At 41.4% G+C, this 15,078-nt stretch overlaps 1 protein-coding gene across 4 annotated transcripts in view; it reads left to right on the top strand.

Moving 5' to 3' along the window:
• The window catches only part of BMPER (BMP binding endothelial regulator), a 243,239-nt gene that overhangs the window by 160,687 nt on the left and 67,474 nt on the right, over positions 1-15,078 (top strand). For 3 of the 4 annotated variants that reach the window (XM_032305999.1, XM_032306000.1, XM_032306001.1), the window contains exons 12-13: positions 3,362-3,691; positions 10,640-10,976. In XM_032305999.1, coding sequence (XP_032161890.1) covers positions 3,362-3,691; positions 10,640-10,976 — 667 coding nt within the window. The remainder of the gene's footprint in view (positions 1-3,361; positions 3,692-10,639; positions 10,977-15,078) is intronic. The other variant, XM_032306002.1, reaches the window with a different exon arrangement.

The following is a 15,078-nucleotide window of genomic DNA, read 5'->3' as shown; positions in this document are numbered from 1 at the left end:
CTTGAGGTGCCAGGAAAAAGGGCCAAGGTTTCAAAATTATTTTAGCTCATGATATAAATGTCCCCAAATATAACACATAATTCTCAAGCATCTTCCTAGTCATGAAATTTTGTTGGCCTCTTCTTTCTTGCTGTTACAGAGAAAAATCATTCTGATCTCCAAACCTCTTTCTTCGACAAGTTAGGGCCTCTTGCAAAATATCTTCGCTGACAGCCCTGTTACATGTGATTTCCCTAGCCTGGTCTCCCTGGATGTCCCTCATTGCTTTCTGCCCGGCTATGAGTAAGCTTAGGCTTCCCCAGGGCCACTGTAGGCAGTGTATTTTCTCTTGCTTCTTTGAGGATTTTCTTGGTCATATAACTGGTCTTATCTACAGATACCCATATTTTGACTCTTTTTTTTTTTAAGATTTTATTTATTTATTTGACAGAGATCACAAGTAGGCAGAGAGGCAGGCAGAGAGAGGGGGAAGAAGGCTCCCCACTGAGCAGAGAGCCTGATGTGGGGCTGGATCCCAGGACCCTGAGATCATGACCTAAGCTGAAGGCAGAGGTTTAACCCACTGAGCCACCCAGGCACCCCTCACATTTTGACTCTTAAGAACAAAACCACCACAGCAAAAACAACAGAAAAGCAAAAGTAAGAAGAAAAAGAATCATTCATGGTTCTGCCACCAAGAAATTGACAATTTTCGGGTGTGTATTTGTGCATTTATTTTAAAACAGTTAAGATTATCTGATAGACAGGAGTGCCTGGGTGGCTCAGTTGGCTGAGGGTCCGACTCTCAGTTTTGGCTCAGGTCATGATCTCGGGGTCATGAGATTGAGTCCTGTGTCAGGCTCCCTGCTCAACGGGGAGTTGGCTGGAGATTTTCTCTCTCTCCCTCTTCCTCTGCCCATGCTCTCTCTCTTAAATAGATAATTAAATCTTGGAAAAAGATTATCCTGTAGGCAGAGTTTTGTTTCCTATTTTTCACTTAATATGTCATAAGTGCTTCCTCAATCGCAAACATTATTCATACACTTTTTCAATGACTAGGTAATAGTTTATTTTATGGATTTACTACCAAGTGCTTAGCTATTTTAATTTTAAGACAGTCAAAATATCCATTTTCTAATGATGTATCCAGGAACAGTAGGCTTGTAGAACAGTGCTAGGGGAGGTAATGAATTCTTGATAAGTGCTAACTATTACTGGTTTTGTTAATGAAAATTTGGATGCAGTTGTTGTCAGAAAACCAGGAGAAGCCATGGATTATCCTTGGTACAAGGGGAAGGTTGCCACTTCAGACTCTGGGCAGAAGGTGTAGGCATTCCCTGTTCCTGATCCCAGCTGAGAGGAGATCTCTTCAGGAGTATCTCAGCTCCTTCATTAATGCCTTGCCCTTTCTGGGCTGAGGTCCATCTGTTTCAAGCTCAAAGCTCAAAAGCCTTGATAGATTTTGGATTTTCTTGAGTATGCAGAGTTAAGAACTCTGAAAAAACCCTTCTCTTGAATTTGGTGCATCTGGTGGTCATGTTAATAGTCTTTTTCTGGCACATTATAGTATTAACTATAATTTTTCTGGCACATTATAGTATTAACTATAATTTTTCTGATGCCATTCAGTGTGTCCCAAAGAACTGCTTTACCCCCTTGTCAACCAAACAAATACCATTTGCATGCCAGGGAAAGATTCCTTTTGTTAGACTGTGAGGGAAATGTGTGATAGGACAATTTTGAAAGCAATCACATGGAGAAAGGACTGGCACTTACATTATGGGGTGGTTAGATAGAGGGGAATGGATATATTGGTTAGATAGAGGGGGTGGATATAAGATTAGAAAGCTAGAGGTGGGGTCCCATGTGAAGCAACAAACTGAGTATAATAGGAATCACAAGGAAAAATCAATCAAGAGAAGGACAAGAAGGGAACAGCAATGGAGGGCAAAATAAATTTTGTGGCTAAGCTCTCAGAACTTCTCTCCCCCTCCCATTTCTTCCACTCTCTTACTCCAGGTAGTGCCTTTGCATATTCCTTAAAGCATTTGCTCATTGAAACTACCCTACACACCAAAAACTATATCTTTTTGAGTCTCTATCAGATATTGACAAAGAAAGCTTAAAACAAGTAATTAATTTACCAAATTCCAAATACATGTGATTTATATGGAGTCAAATGTACTTGACATATAAAATGACATAATATATTGTAACATAAGACAACATTATTCTCCAAACACTTTAGAAATTAAAAACACATGTTTTCCTTGGATCTCACTGGTCCTGTCAGATCAGTTGGCACATCCTTCCTCTGTGTTAACTTTTAATTCTTCTCTTACATGTTCTGAGCAGTTGCTGATAGGATAGTTTCATATTCTGAACCTGTGCTGGTGATGACTGGAAATTGATCTTTTTATTATAGTTCTTTTATCATGTGGGCTCCTTTATCTAAATGAATTCCTCATTTCCTGGTTGTTCATGCCTCCCCGAAAGTAGATAAAATATATTTACATGGAGAACAAATCATTGCTAAATATAATTTAAAAAAAAAGAAATATTTAATTTTCTATAACAATCTTTGAGGTGCTCCCAGTGTCAGACTTTGCCTGGGTTTTACAAATATTTGAATGAATGGTACTTTGAAGTGATAGATGCTTTGGAATTTCTTAATTTATTATATGATGGCTTTTATGATTTATTTTTATCCAATCTTGGGTTTTGATAAACAGACCAAAATATAGGAATCTTGCACATGTAAAAAACATAGAAACTATTGATTTTATCACTACTTTATTTCCTAATGGTATTAGGTATGTGTCTATTTGGCAATTCTATTTATTTGTCCTTAGTAAGTACATGGTGTTGAATATAATACCTTAAAAAATGAGTAACACTGAGAATACCATATTTCCACATTTTTTATATCTGTTAAATGGAAATAATACTATTGTTTTCCTGTATTGTCATTTATGTTGTTGCCTTTTATTCATTTTTGGGTTTTGTTTATATGGGTTATGAAGTAAGGCCAGTTCTGTTTATGAAATTATCTTAGTTTCATTTCTCTAACCCTTAAAATAAAGACCATAGAGGCATATCAAGGCTCCAAAATAGAGATGGCTTAAAACTTTCAAAGAGTTATGAATAACTTTTCAGTATAAGATTAGCCAAAGTATTGCCCGTCCTAGGACGTTTGGCACAGACTTTTAAAACAACCAAACGTATTTTTTGTTTTAAGTTGATTTCCACTAGTGCATCTCTGCTAAGGCCCTCCCTTACCTGGCAGGTGCCCCCATCCAGGTTAATATTGCAGGGACCTCTGATGTCTTTTTGAATCCTGCGCTCGGTTTATGACCTGCTTTTGTCTCTCACTCATCCGCAGAGCCTGGCGTTTGCACGGTATTCGGAGATCCCCACTACAACACTTTTGACGGACGGACATTTAACTTTCAGGGGACGTGTCAGTACGTTTTGACAAAAGACTGCTCCTCCCCTGCCTCGCCCTTTCAGGTGCTGGTGAAGAATGATGCACGCAGGACCCGCTCCTTCTCTTGGACCAAGTCGGTGGACTTGGTGCTGGGCGCCAGCACTGTCAGCCTCCAGCAGCACCTGACCGTGCGCTGGAACGGCTCGCGCATCGCGCTGCCCTGCCAGGCGCCGCAGTTCCACATCGACCTGGATGGCTACCTCTTGAAAGTGACAACCAAAGCAGGTGGGCTTCTGTGTCCCTCTGGCTCTCTCCTCTGCCTCACCAGCCCGCAAAGCCACACCACCCAAGTGCTCTGCTTCTTCCGCGGAGGGCCACCCAGAGGCGGCCAAGTGTTGGGACTGCAGGTGTGGCCTCATGCCCACTCACTTGGGTTCCAAGGGGACACCTCCAAGATGGCACAAAAGAGCGGGAGAAATTTGCACACCATGGAGTCTTGCAGTTCAGTGCCACTCACAGCAGTCTTGCAATCTGCTGACTTCCTCATCCAGAACAGCATTTGTGCTCTCCAAATAACCTCCTCTTTCTCTTGTTTTGTTGCAATGGTAGACCCTTGATGTCCAGTTTGGAACTGTCAGCGTTTCTCCCAGCTCAGCCAGTAATGTGCAGTTTCACATCTGTGAGAAAGACTGTTTTCTTAGTTAACATCTGTCCCAGAAGGGGGGGAGTCCTCAATCTTAAACCACAAATGTGTGGGTGTGCAGGTAGGAGTGTACATGGCCGAGTGACCAGCAATCCTGTCCATTCTTGACCCAAGGGAAGGTGCTTGTTGAATTAGAGAATGGCTAAAACCATTGGCTCTGCTGGAGGAAGCTTAGGGAGATCTGAGCGTGCTTCCCCCAGCCTTGGGTCCGTGGACCAGCCTGCCTCTCCCTTTTCTCAGCATTCCCTGTTGCCTGCCACATACTGGACTCTGTATTTCCCCTCCATAGACTGACATATCCCCCCTAGGCCAAACTGTTCGTAGCTGCTAGGAGGTTACTCCTAAGGGCTCAGAGAAAGCTCACATTCTTGGGAGCTACCTAAAGAGGCTTCTTAGAAGCAGAAGTTTGCCCTTCGATATCTGCCCGAAAGAATGAATTCAGCTCATTTACACCTTCAGTTATATCATGTCTGATTCCTTCCTCACTGCCTTTGGTTAATCCATATTGTTTGTCAATTTGATACTGAACTGCATGTTCTCCTGGTGAATGTTATTTCTGTCAGCATGACACTTGAGGAAATCAACATACTTCTTGCTTTTTATATTGATGAAAATGTAACAGTGTAAAAGCGTCAATTACATTCCAGTTCCTTTAGATAATAAGGATCCAAAAGGGAAAGATTTGATAGAGCAGGCCCTTGTGAGGAACTCTAGAGACTGTTCTCTGCCGTACCTTCAGAACGCTGTTAATTATTTCAGTTCAAGCCAAAATACATTTGACAAATTGATCCGAGTTTATGGAATGCCAGCTTAGCTAAACAAAGGCAGGAAGCCAAGGCGAAGCCCAGGGAGCTTTTATTTAGAGAGCATAACATGGTTTTGGAGAGAAAAAGTTAAATATTAATGTATTGGAGCATTCTATAAAGGGAGAAGGACTCCCAAATTCACTTTGAAAGTGGCAGGTGTGAAGAGCTCTATTTATTCAATTTTAGAGGGATTAGTCCTCTTCAGAAAATTCAGACACCTGTTGTTTTATTCAAATGACATGTCACTCTGTAGATGTCAGCCTCAGCTCATTTCTTTAAAGAGAGCAACAGTTTGTGGCTCCCTATCAATTGTGCACAAGATGACTCATTATTACAGAGCGCTAATTAGAAGGACCTTGCTGATCTGTTTGCATCCCAGAGGAACACAGTGGATTCTACCGATACGGAAATTATTGGCCGACCCCAGCCCAACTTCCGAAGGGATCCTGGACACTGGAAATCTGCTAACAGTCTAGGAGCTTCGATTCTGTTCTGCCCATAGCTGGCAAAACCTTACGGAATAAGAGTCCTCTTGTCAGGATTCCACATCGTAAAAATGAATGAAAGGTTGAGGCTGCTAAGAAAATAATACTAGATCATAAACACCATAATTAGATTAGTGAATTTAACTCTTCTCAGCCTTGAACTCGATTTTACAATTTCCTTTCCTTTTTTTTCACAATGCAAGTAAGTTATGTAATGCCCATAATACCCAGCTGAACAACTTCCCGTAGCATAAACTTTCTGTCTCCTAGGGAAGAACTGTATTCCTCTGGGCTCTAAACTTGCTTTGAGATTATCCTTGGAATGAAACGATTCCATTTCCAGGCACAAGTCTTCTCCTAAAACCAATCTCAGTTTGTACTACCCCTGAGGGATATTTTCTTTTTATCACCTATTGATTGTCCATTTAAAGTATCACACTATATCCTTGGAGTGTTCTTCTCCCATAGATTATCTTTTAAATTTCATAAACTTGTATGATCAAAGGGTCCTTTCTTCAAAATAACAGCTTAAATCAAGTCTGCAGCTGGAGGATGAGAAATGGGGAGGAATGACTCTTTGCCCCTGTGGTTTCTGAACTCAGCACTTCGGGAGGGAATCGTTTGGCAGAGGAGCGCAGGTGGCTTGCTGCGTGGCGGGATTAGGCTGTAGCTGCTTACCTAATAACAACAGGGGTGGCACAGAGGGCACGGAGCAGGCTTAGTAGCTGGAGAAAGCTCTGCTTCACCCCCATCACGCTCCGACCCCAACTCTTGGCAGTTAGTGAATAATTTAAAAATATTTCCTTTCTGCCATCTGTTCACTTCATCAACTCTACCTGAGAGAGTTACGTCAGATCCACCCGAAGGCATTAACACGTGGGAGTGTGGGGTTTTTTAAATTTTACTTTTGGTAGAGTTCTGTACTTTATGAACCTGGAGACTACACATATTTTTCTTATTCTTTTTTCCTTTGGTATAAAATCTGAACAGAAAAACCAGCCATTTTAAAGCATCATATGGATTTGTCTATGGGTTTTGTACCTCCTCTGTCTTTTAAGGAAACACCAGCAAAAGCAACAAGAACAACAAAATAACAAAACAAAGCAAAACAAAAATGACAACAAAAGAACAACAACTTCCTTCTCCCTCCTCCTCCCCCCAAAAAACTAGTGGTCTGGAGCCCGGCTACACATTTGAAGGGTAAAAAACAAGTTGGTAAAACATTCACTGTATGAGGAGGGATCATTGGAAGGTGCTTCCAGCAGTGGAAAGAATGTGGCTGCTGCTCACACCCCCAGATGGGACATGTGCTTTGGCTTTGGCCTTCTGACTCTGCCAGTTATTTCTACCTAATTTCCCATGCAGAGGAACGAGGAAACTCATCCCAGCTGTAGAAAGGGCTAACCCCAGCCCCTACCACAATGTTTTCATTTCATAAGATGCCTATTTAAAATATCTCTTGGAAGAGCAATTTTTTCAATTACAACTTACTCATTATTTTGCCTGTCACTATTGTAATTTACTTTGCATGGATTTTACTCATGTAGAGGGTAATGACAATCAGGCAAACACATGTGTGTCTGGTACAGCAGTAGACAAAGGTCTCTATAGTTGGGTAAGTCATCCCTATATGATATGAAGCTTAGTATCGGGCACTTGAAAATCCTCTTAAAAACAAAGAAAAGAAGAGGAAGAGAGAGTGGATTGCCAAGTATTCCTTTACTCTGGGGACCATGTGTGGGTTTTTTGTTTGTTTGTTTGTTTATTTTTCTTTTTTTGAATGACTGAGAAGAGTTTGGAAAAGAGTTTACCCAAAACAGTGGGTCTTCATCTTCCCAAACCTGCATGGACCATCAGTCCATTACCTGAAAAGAACGTAATTATTGGCTTGTTCGCCGTGAGCTGATTTCTGACAAAATCCGTTGCCCAAAGTCTCAAATTTGTTATATCATTGTCAATAATGATATTGGAACTCCTATGGATATACATTTTCAACCGTAGTGACATTTGGAAGAATAGTATTTGCCTACTGTCTAGGAAAGAGATTTGCAGTTTGGAAAATTTTGCAACATGGAAAGTCTCTGGAAGTATGCTCTTAAACTTAGAATGTTATATGGAATTGATTTTCTTCCCTCATTTCTCTTGCTGGGCAGCTGCTTGGCTACAGGCTTTTGAGGTCATGTTTCTTCTATACCTTAGAGAGTGTATTACAAATCATATTACAGTTTGCTTGTCTTTTTTCAAAATTGTTACTTCAATGTCTTGACTAGCATGAAATTCACAATTTCTTTGGCTTTGCAGATTCGTTGTGTCAATTTACAGGGTAATTGATTCATTTAGTGAGTATATACTATATACCAGATAATGTGTTAGATGGTGGGGTATGAAGAAATATAAATCACTTTATAAGAGAGTTGTGGTTGTCGGAGGTGACACCATTGTCTCACAGAGATCCATCAAGGAGGTCAGTCCAGTGTGTGGATGTTCTCAGTGTGTCCTTTCTCAGATCACCTTGTCCTCTTGCTCTACTCTCTTCACCAAATTACTCCTAAGAGAGACCTTTTTTTCTTTCAAGTTTCTATTTAAATTCCAGTTAGTTGACATACAGTGTAATGTTAGTTTCCATTGTAGTATTTAGTGATTCCTCACTTACATGCAATACTCAGTGCTCCTCACAGAGCCCTCCCTAATCCCCAATCACCCATTTAAACTCCCTCTCCCCATCCCCTCTCCTCTGGTAACCATCAGTTTGTTCTCTACAGTTAAGAGTCTGTTTCTTGGTTTACCTCTCTCTAAAGAGATGTTCTTATAACCTTCTTTCTTGCTTCTTTACCCAACTCTATTTAATTGCTTTTCTGAATCCAGCTCCTTCTCCAAACCAAGAAATCTTCTTTATCATTTGCCTTGGACCAAGAATGCTTCCATTCCTTTCATTGACCATGCAGTGATTTCCTTATGTGCCTTTCTGTTTATTTCTTGGGAAACCCAGCTTTAGACCACTAGTTTATTCTATCAGTAACTCCCTAAAGTGGATCTGTAACTCTTTCTTGTGGCAGTTGTGTGGCCTACTCATAGGAATGCTATTTGGCCAGCCTTCTCTCCTCTTGGATCATGTTCAGACTTAAGGAATATTGGCTTTAGAATCCTACTTCTGGGCATTTCTTACTGATCTTACATCACTCTAATTTTGTCTTATGCCAATTTTACATCCAGACAAGATCCATTCTCTCCTTTGCCACCCCTTTCTACCTTCCCATCACTGCCTCATCCCCCAACTTCTGAACATCTTCTGGACATTTTCTCACCAGCCTAATAGTGCAAGGTCTTCTAGGAGCAAAGTCATGTTGCTCTTTCCAGAAGCTCAGAACAGGCTAAATGTTTGTTAGAAACCCAAGAGGGTAAGATTTAAAAACACACATGGGAAGATTTTCTCTTTTTCTGTTAAAAAGGGGACTTTTTCCTTTGGCTTGTCACTCTTAGGAGACAGTGACAGTGAATGAGGTGAAGTCCCAGGGCAGAAATGCACACACAAGTTGTTGTAGATGTTCTCCTGGTGTTTGTGTCATCGAACTGGTACCTACTTCACCCATTCTCTGGAAACTCATTCACTGCCAGGGTATTATCAGTAAAGCAGTAAGAAAAGCTTCCAACACACATTTGAGACATAAAGAAAAACTCAGACCAGGAGAGTGTGTCTTTTGCTCTGGATTGAGTCTGAAAATGCTTTTCATAAAGTTCTCAGCTTTACCTAATGGACAGCATCTACACACACAATATCAGGATGTACGTGAGAGCATTTCTTCTCGACCTTCTAGTCAGACTGATCTTTGATCAGTAAGGATCTTTGACAGGATAACCTAGCTGTCCTATAAGTGACACAGAAATGTTACTATTCAGTGGGGTCATAGGCTGATGGATCTTGAAGTCTTGGGCCACCTATCTGAAAAAAAGAAATGAATGTTTAAAGACAAAGCCTCTAATATTTTAGATGGTCAGTTCAGCAAATCAAGAGAAACCTATATTCTCTACCTTCTGGAGCAAAGACTATTTCCTTGGTGAACAAGGTCTTTTTGTCCTGCTGATTCTTTCTAGCACATGAGGAATTTCTCCCCATGGCCTGGTAGCCTCCAGCGCCTCCTCAAATGTTGAAGTTTATGTATGATAAGCTCAGGGCTGAGAAGGTTGGAAGGGTTCCACAGCACCTCAACCCTAGGAAACGATGATTAAACAACTATCCTTCTCTCAGGGATGTCTGTAAAATGATGAGGAGGCAAATGTTTTCATTTCAGACATTTCTATACCAGTGTTTTTCTTTGAAGAGGATCTTTTCAGAAGCTATATATTTATTACTTTAATAATTTCACTGTAACAGATAATTTAGTATTTGACATTTAGTGTAATTACATGTGGGGTTTTGGATTAAGAAAAAATTACATTAAAAATTATCATCTTTGAAGGGCGCCTGGGTGGCTCAGTGGGTTGGGCCGCTGCCTTCGGCTCGGGTCATGATCTCGGGGTCCTGGGATCGAGTCCCGCATCGGGCTCTCTGCTCAGCGGGGAGCCTGCTTCCTCCTCTCTCTCTGCCTGCCTCTCTGCCTACTTGTGTTCTCTGTCAAATAAATGAATAAAATCTTTAAAAAAAAAAAATTATCATCTTTGGGACGCCTGGGTGGCTCAGTTGTTTGGACGACTGCCTTTGGCTCAGGTCATGATCCTGGAGTCCCAGGATCGAGTGCCGCATCGGGTTCCCAGCTCCATGGGGAGTCTGCTTCTCCCTCTGACCTTCTCCTTGCTCATGCTCTCTCTCACAATAAATAAATAAAAATCTTAAAAAAAAATTACCATCTTTGTTATCTTTCCATATCCACATTTTACTTATCATTGGGTACATGAAAGCACAAGTTGGTCCAACACAATTACTATAGAAAAGGGCAAAACTATAACCCTAAGAGGAGCATGGTCAATGAGTGGTCCTCTACAAGTTAAACAAGGGTATGTTAGGTATCATATTTAAGGACAAACTTTGTACAGTTTTAAAATTCTGAGCCTCCAAAAGTGTTTCATGTACTATAATACAACATTTAATATGGTGAGATTAAACAGTAACCAAGAATTTGGATAGAACCTTACTGTTCCTTGTTAGAGGCTAGTCATTTGTACTATGTAAGGATACATGTGCTTGGGAATTATTGGTGGATTTATGTGTGGTTGATCCTCTTTTCTTTTCCTTTTCCTCTAGGTTTGGAAATATCCTGGGATGGAGACAGTTTTGTTGAAGTCATGGCTGCCCCCCATCTCAAGGGCAAGCTCTGTGGTCTTTGTGGCAACTACAATGGACATAAGCGTGATGATTTAATTGGTGGAGATGGAAACTTCAAGTTTGATGTGGATGACTTTGCTGAATCCTGGAGAGTAGAGTCCAATGAGTTCTGCAACAGACCTCAGAGAAAACCAGTGCCTGAACTGTGTCAAGGGACAGTGAAGGTAAAGCTCCGAGCTCATCGAGAATGCCAGAAACTCAAATCCTGGGAGTTTCAGACCTGCCACTCAACTGTGGACTATGCGACTTTCTACCGGTAGGTACAGTGCTTTGGGGGATGGGTTTTGGTTAGAGACCAAGGACTGACTCAACCTTGAAACAGAGTGTATGAAATTTCTTGGCATACAAAACAAGGGCACCCAGGGCACATGGTAAACACTTCTTCTTTCTTGTGTTGGAGACAGATCTTATCTTGACTCAGTCCCGCATTATATACCAAATTAAGAAACTGCAGGGAGTATTTCAGAGTTATCTCCTAGAGGTCATTCTGGTTTTTTGTGTCTGCAGGCTCACTGGGAAGCGAGTGATTTTCCTAGGTGTTGGCTTGACTCTAAGGTTGAGGAGTGCTTCCCAACTTCTGTCTGTACAGCAGTGGTACAGGACTGAAGAGCAGAGGTGGGAATCACAGATAACTCTGGCTGCCTCTGGGCGTTTGAGTAAGCTTGGTTATTTGAAGCCTGAGGAAGAGTTCAGGTCTAGCCCCAAACCAATCTGCAGGTAGAAAACAAGGCAGTGAAATGAGAATCCCTTGGGTCTTGGCCAACTCTCAGACTTTGCATCCAAAGTCAGAGGAGAGTAGAAAAAAGGCTCAAAGATGGAAGTAGGAAACTCTCTCATTGAGAAAATGGATTCCATAATTTTTTCTTCCATGCTGCAAGGTTGCATTTGTGAGTTGATGAGTCTGGCCTGGCTGTACTTCCATTTATTACACAATTCCATGGGTTCAAGAGCTATGACTGTCTATAACTTTAACCACTACGGGTGTGGGAGGAAACATGAGACGACACAGCCCAAAAGGCCTTGTTGAAGTGATTTGCCTGTGCCTCTTAAAATGAGAAAGCTCCTGTGGTCTGAAGCCACAGAGAAGTTATTTTTACTCTTTAATTGCCACCAGTTTATTTCCCCTAGTCCTCGTTAAATGTGATCTTTTTTTATTTGATCTTTGGACATAAAAGATAAAATTCTATAAAGGCAGCTCAAAGTGGAGTGGAAAAAGGACTGTCCCTGTCATCACGCGCCCCTGAACATGGCTGCATCTGCCAAACCATTTGGCTCCAGCTCCTACGTTTAGCTCTTTCAAGCCATTTTCCTGTTATAAATTTGAATTCTCTGGGTTCCCTTCTTCCTCCTTCCTGTACCACCCCCCAGATTGACCCCACCCTTGTCTACTGAAATTGAAGGATCTTAATGTAAGACTTGGGAGTGAGTTAAACAGCTGGACAAACAAACCAGGCTTCATTTGGAATCTAAATACACATCACTTGAAGGTCTGAGGCAGAGCAGTAGAGCATAGCAATTAAGAGCTTTGTGGTCTTCCGGGGCTAAAAACCCAGCCCAGCTTTACAACCTTGAACAATTATTTAAGCTCGCTAAACCTCAGTTTGCTTATCTGTGAAGTGGGGATAATAAAAGAAGCCACCTTAGAGAGTTGTAATTCAAATTGAGTGAGATTATGAATGTCAGTGTATGTGCTCAGCCCAGTGCCTGTACATAGCAAGTGCTCTGTGATTAATTGATGGCTGCTGTAGTTTCTTCTATTAATTAAATTAAATGGTGAACAAGTATAAAGACTTGTTTGGAAGCTCCTCTGCCCCATTTGCGGGTTTGAATTGGACCCTTCTCTGTCTAACATAGATGGGAAAGGCTGTGCTTTTCCCAGGGCCCCAACAGTCTACACCTTTGATTTTTATCCCATTTTGAAGGAGTATGTTGAAAACAGGAACTGGAGAGCAGGCCTGCAGAGATTAGTCCCTTTTTGCAAATTTCTGTTTCTTTTCCCTGTGGCGATTTATTTCCTCTCATGATCCCTGGACTGCAAACAGGAATCTGATGAGCACCTTGGCAGAAGTCGTGAGAAATGACATAGACACGAACAGAGAGAGGCGGAATGGTGAGGTGGACACGCAGATGCTTGCCTTCCGCCCTTGGAAGTTGCTGCTGCCGCCACAGCAGCCCAGTGGGGCTGCTTATTTGCATTAGGGGCTTGATGTGCGGAGTCTGGGGTGTTTAGGAGAATGCTTCTGGGATCTCTGTGATGAGGACTGGAGCACTGGTTGTGGTGGCAGGTGAGCTCACGTTTGCTGTGCGTGGGCTGGTGACAGAGCACCCTTCTGTGGCCAGTCACCCCTTCCCAGAAGAGGCAGGGGAGCTCAGGAGAGTGGAGCTGGACAGTCCTTCCTGTCACACAGCCTGCTGATGATCTCATGCCCCAACCAAGAGTGTGTCTTTTGTGCCTTTTCAAGTGAAGCTGGCCAATGTTAGGGAGATCTTGGGTTTCTTCCTTTCTTTCAAGCATCCATGTGGGAGGAAAAAGAAAATGAACAAGGTCAACATAGGAAGGTAATTTTGTTCCCAGGGGATCTCCTGGGAGGACCAAATCTTAGAGAGGCTTTAGGAAGCAATGGACAACGAATGTGTTGGGTGATAGCAAGTTGGACCTAATCTCAGCTCTGCCACTCTCCAGCTGTGTGGCCCTGGTGGCAGCTGAGGTTCAGATTCTTCACCTGTGGAATGGGTATGACAGTAACTGCCTAGTGGGGTAGCTCCCCCAGGGACTGAGGTCAACGGACAGTGCCATGTTGTACATGGGAGACGACCGGTGCTGGCTCAGTGGCTCTTGTCCTGTGACCCTTCCTTTCCCCAGAGAATCTCGTCTTCAGCTCAGCCACTTGTCTTTCTGATTGGCGATCACTTCCCCTGCTCATATCATGAAGAATCGATTAGATAGATTCTCACTGATAAATCCATGGAACAATTTAAAAATGAGCTGTTTCTCATTGGTGACACTGAGTGAGATAGTAGAAGACAAGACTCCATTTTGATCCTTTTAAAAACGTGTGTTTTGTCTTATAAGAGTAATCTATGTGTTCATTGTATGACAAATATTAAAGTGAATAAAGAAGAAAATAGAAATCATATGATATTTCACCCATGTACATTTTTGCCCATAAATTTTATGTTATTGGTGGAATTTCTAAGATGAATCTGAAAACATAGACATGACTGTAGCTGTGACCTTATTTATGAATCAAGGATTTGCCTTGATATCGTGAAAAGTCATACACATAAATTGTGTATGAATTTGATTCCTTGCATTTTCCCTTCACTCGCTAAAGAAATATGAGTATTTCCTGTAAGGACAAAGAATAAGGTCACATGTCTACAAAGGCAGCCTTCCAAGCATCACTGTGTTTGTGACATGGAGAAGGGAGAGAACAAAGAAGATAATTTCTCTGAGGAAATGTTACTCATCTGATAAATTCCACAGGGCAAATTCTATTATAAATATGAGATAGCTATTCTTATAAAGTGAAAATCATAATTCTCATTTCTCTGAATAAGAGTTTACTTTTGAGATGTCTAGGATTTAAAACTCTTGTCTTATGTTGGTCTTTTGTCTAGTCCAACATTTGAAATAGTAAACTGTCTATTGTCTAAAAACTTCAAAAACTTTGCAGATGAATAAGAAAAGCAGGATTTTTGTGTCTCTTTTGGGAAACTTTTTTGGTTTTTCTGATTTTCTTCACAAATCAGTTCTACCCATCATGGCCTCATTTGGCATAAAAATGTAATATTTAATTAAATACTAATTTAATCTTTGTGATCAGCATAATTTGGTTTAGTTCAGTAATTGAATATGTTTAGGTGCAAGATAATTTAATTATGAATCACATAAAAATTTTAGCTGGCTGCGTTAATAATGTGTCTTAAGTCCTAGAGTTGCTAATTGTCTTTAAATTAGATAATTTCCTTTAATAATGTTTTACATTCTCCTTTACTGGTATGTTACAGAGAAATTCCTAGTAGCTAGGGGGGTAGTGTACTGTGGAAAAATTGATATGAATTCATTTGAATTCTATTTGGATTCATGCATAGGCTCCCCCAAGCGAAATATGTCGCGTATGTTCACACCTCTCTTCTCATGTCTCATGTTCACCTTACTTTCCGGGCCTCATGTTGCCCTCTCTATTCGTGTTTCCAATGCCAGCCGAGACATCCAGAAGGAATAGGCAGACTCCTTCCGCCCAATGTGCCCCAAAGTTTCCCTCAAAATCCTTGGCAACCAGCATCAAATCTGCTCCCCACTTGCTGTCTTGGGCCACACTGATGAGAAGCTTCAGGTAGCCCTGGGCAGGGAG

This window comes from Mustela erminea, chromosome 11, assembly GCF_009829155.1.
Source record: "Mustela erminea isolate mMusErm1 chromosome 11, mMusErm1.Pri, whole genome shotgun sequence".
NCBI classification, from domain to species: Eukaryota; Metazoa; Chordata; class Mammalia; order Carnivora; family Mustelidae; genus Mustela; species Mustela erminea.
Note: the sequence above shows the minus strand (reverse complement) of the source record. Positions and strands in the feature narration are given on the sequence as shown.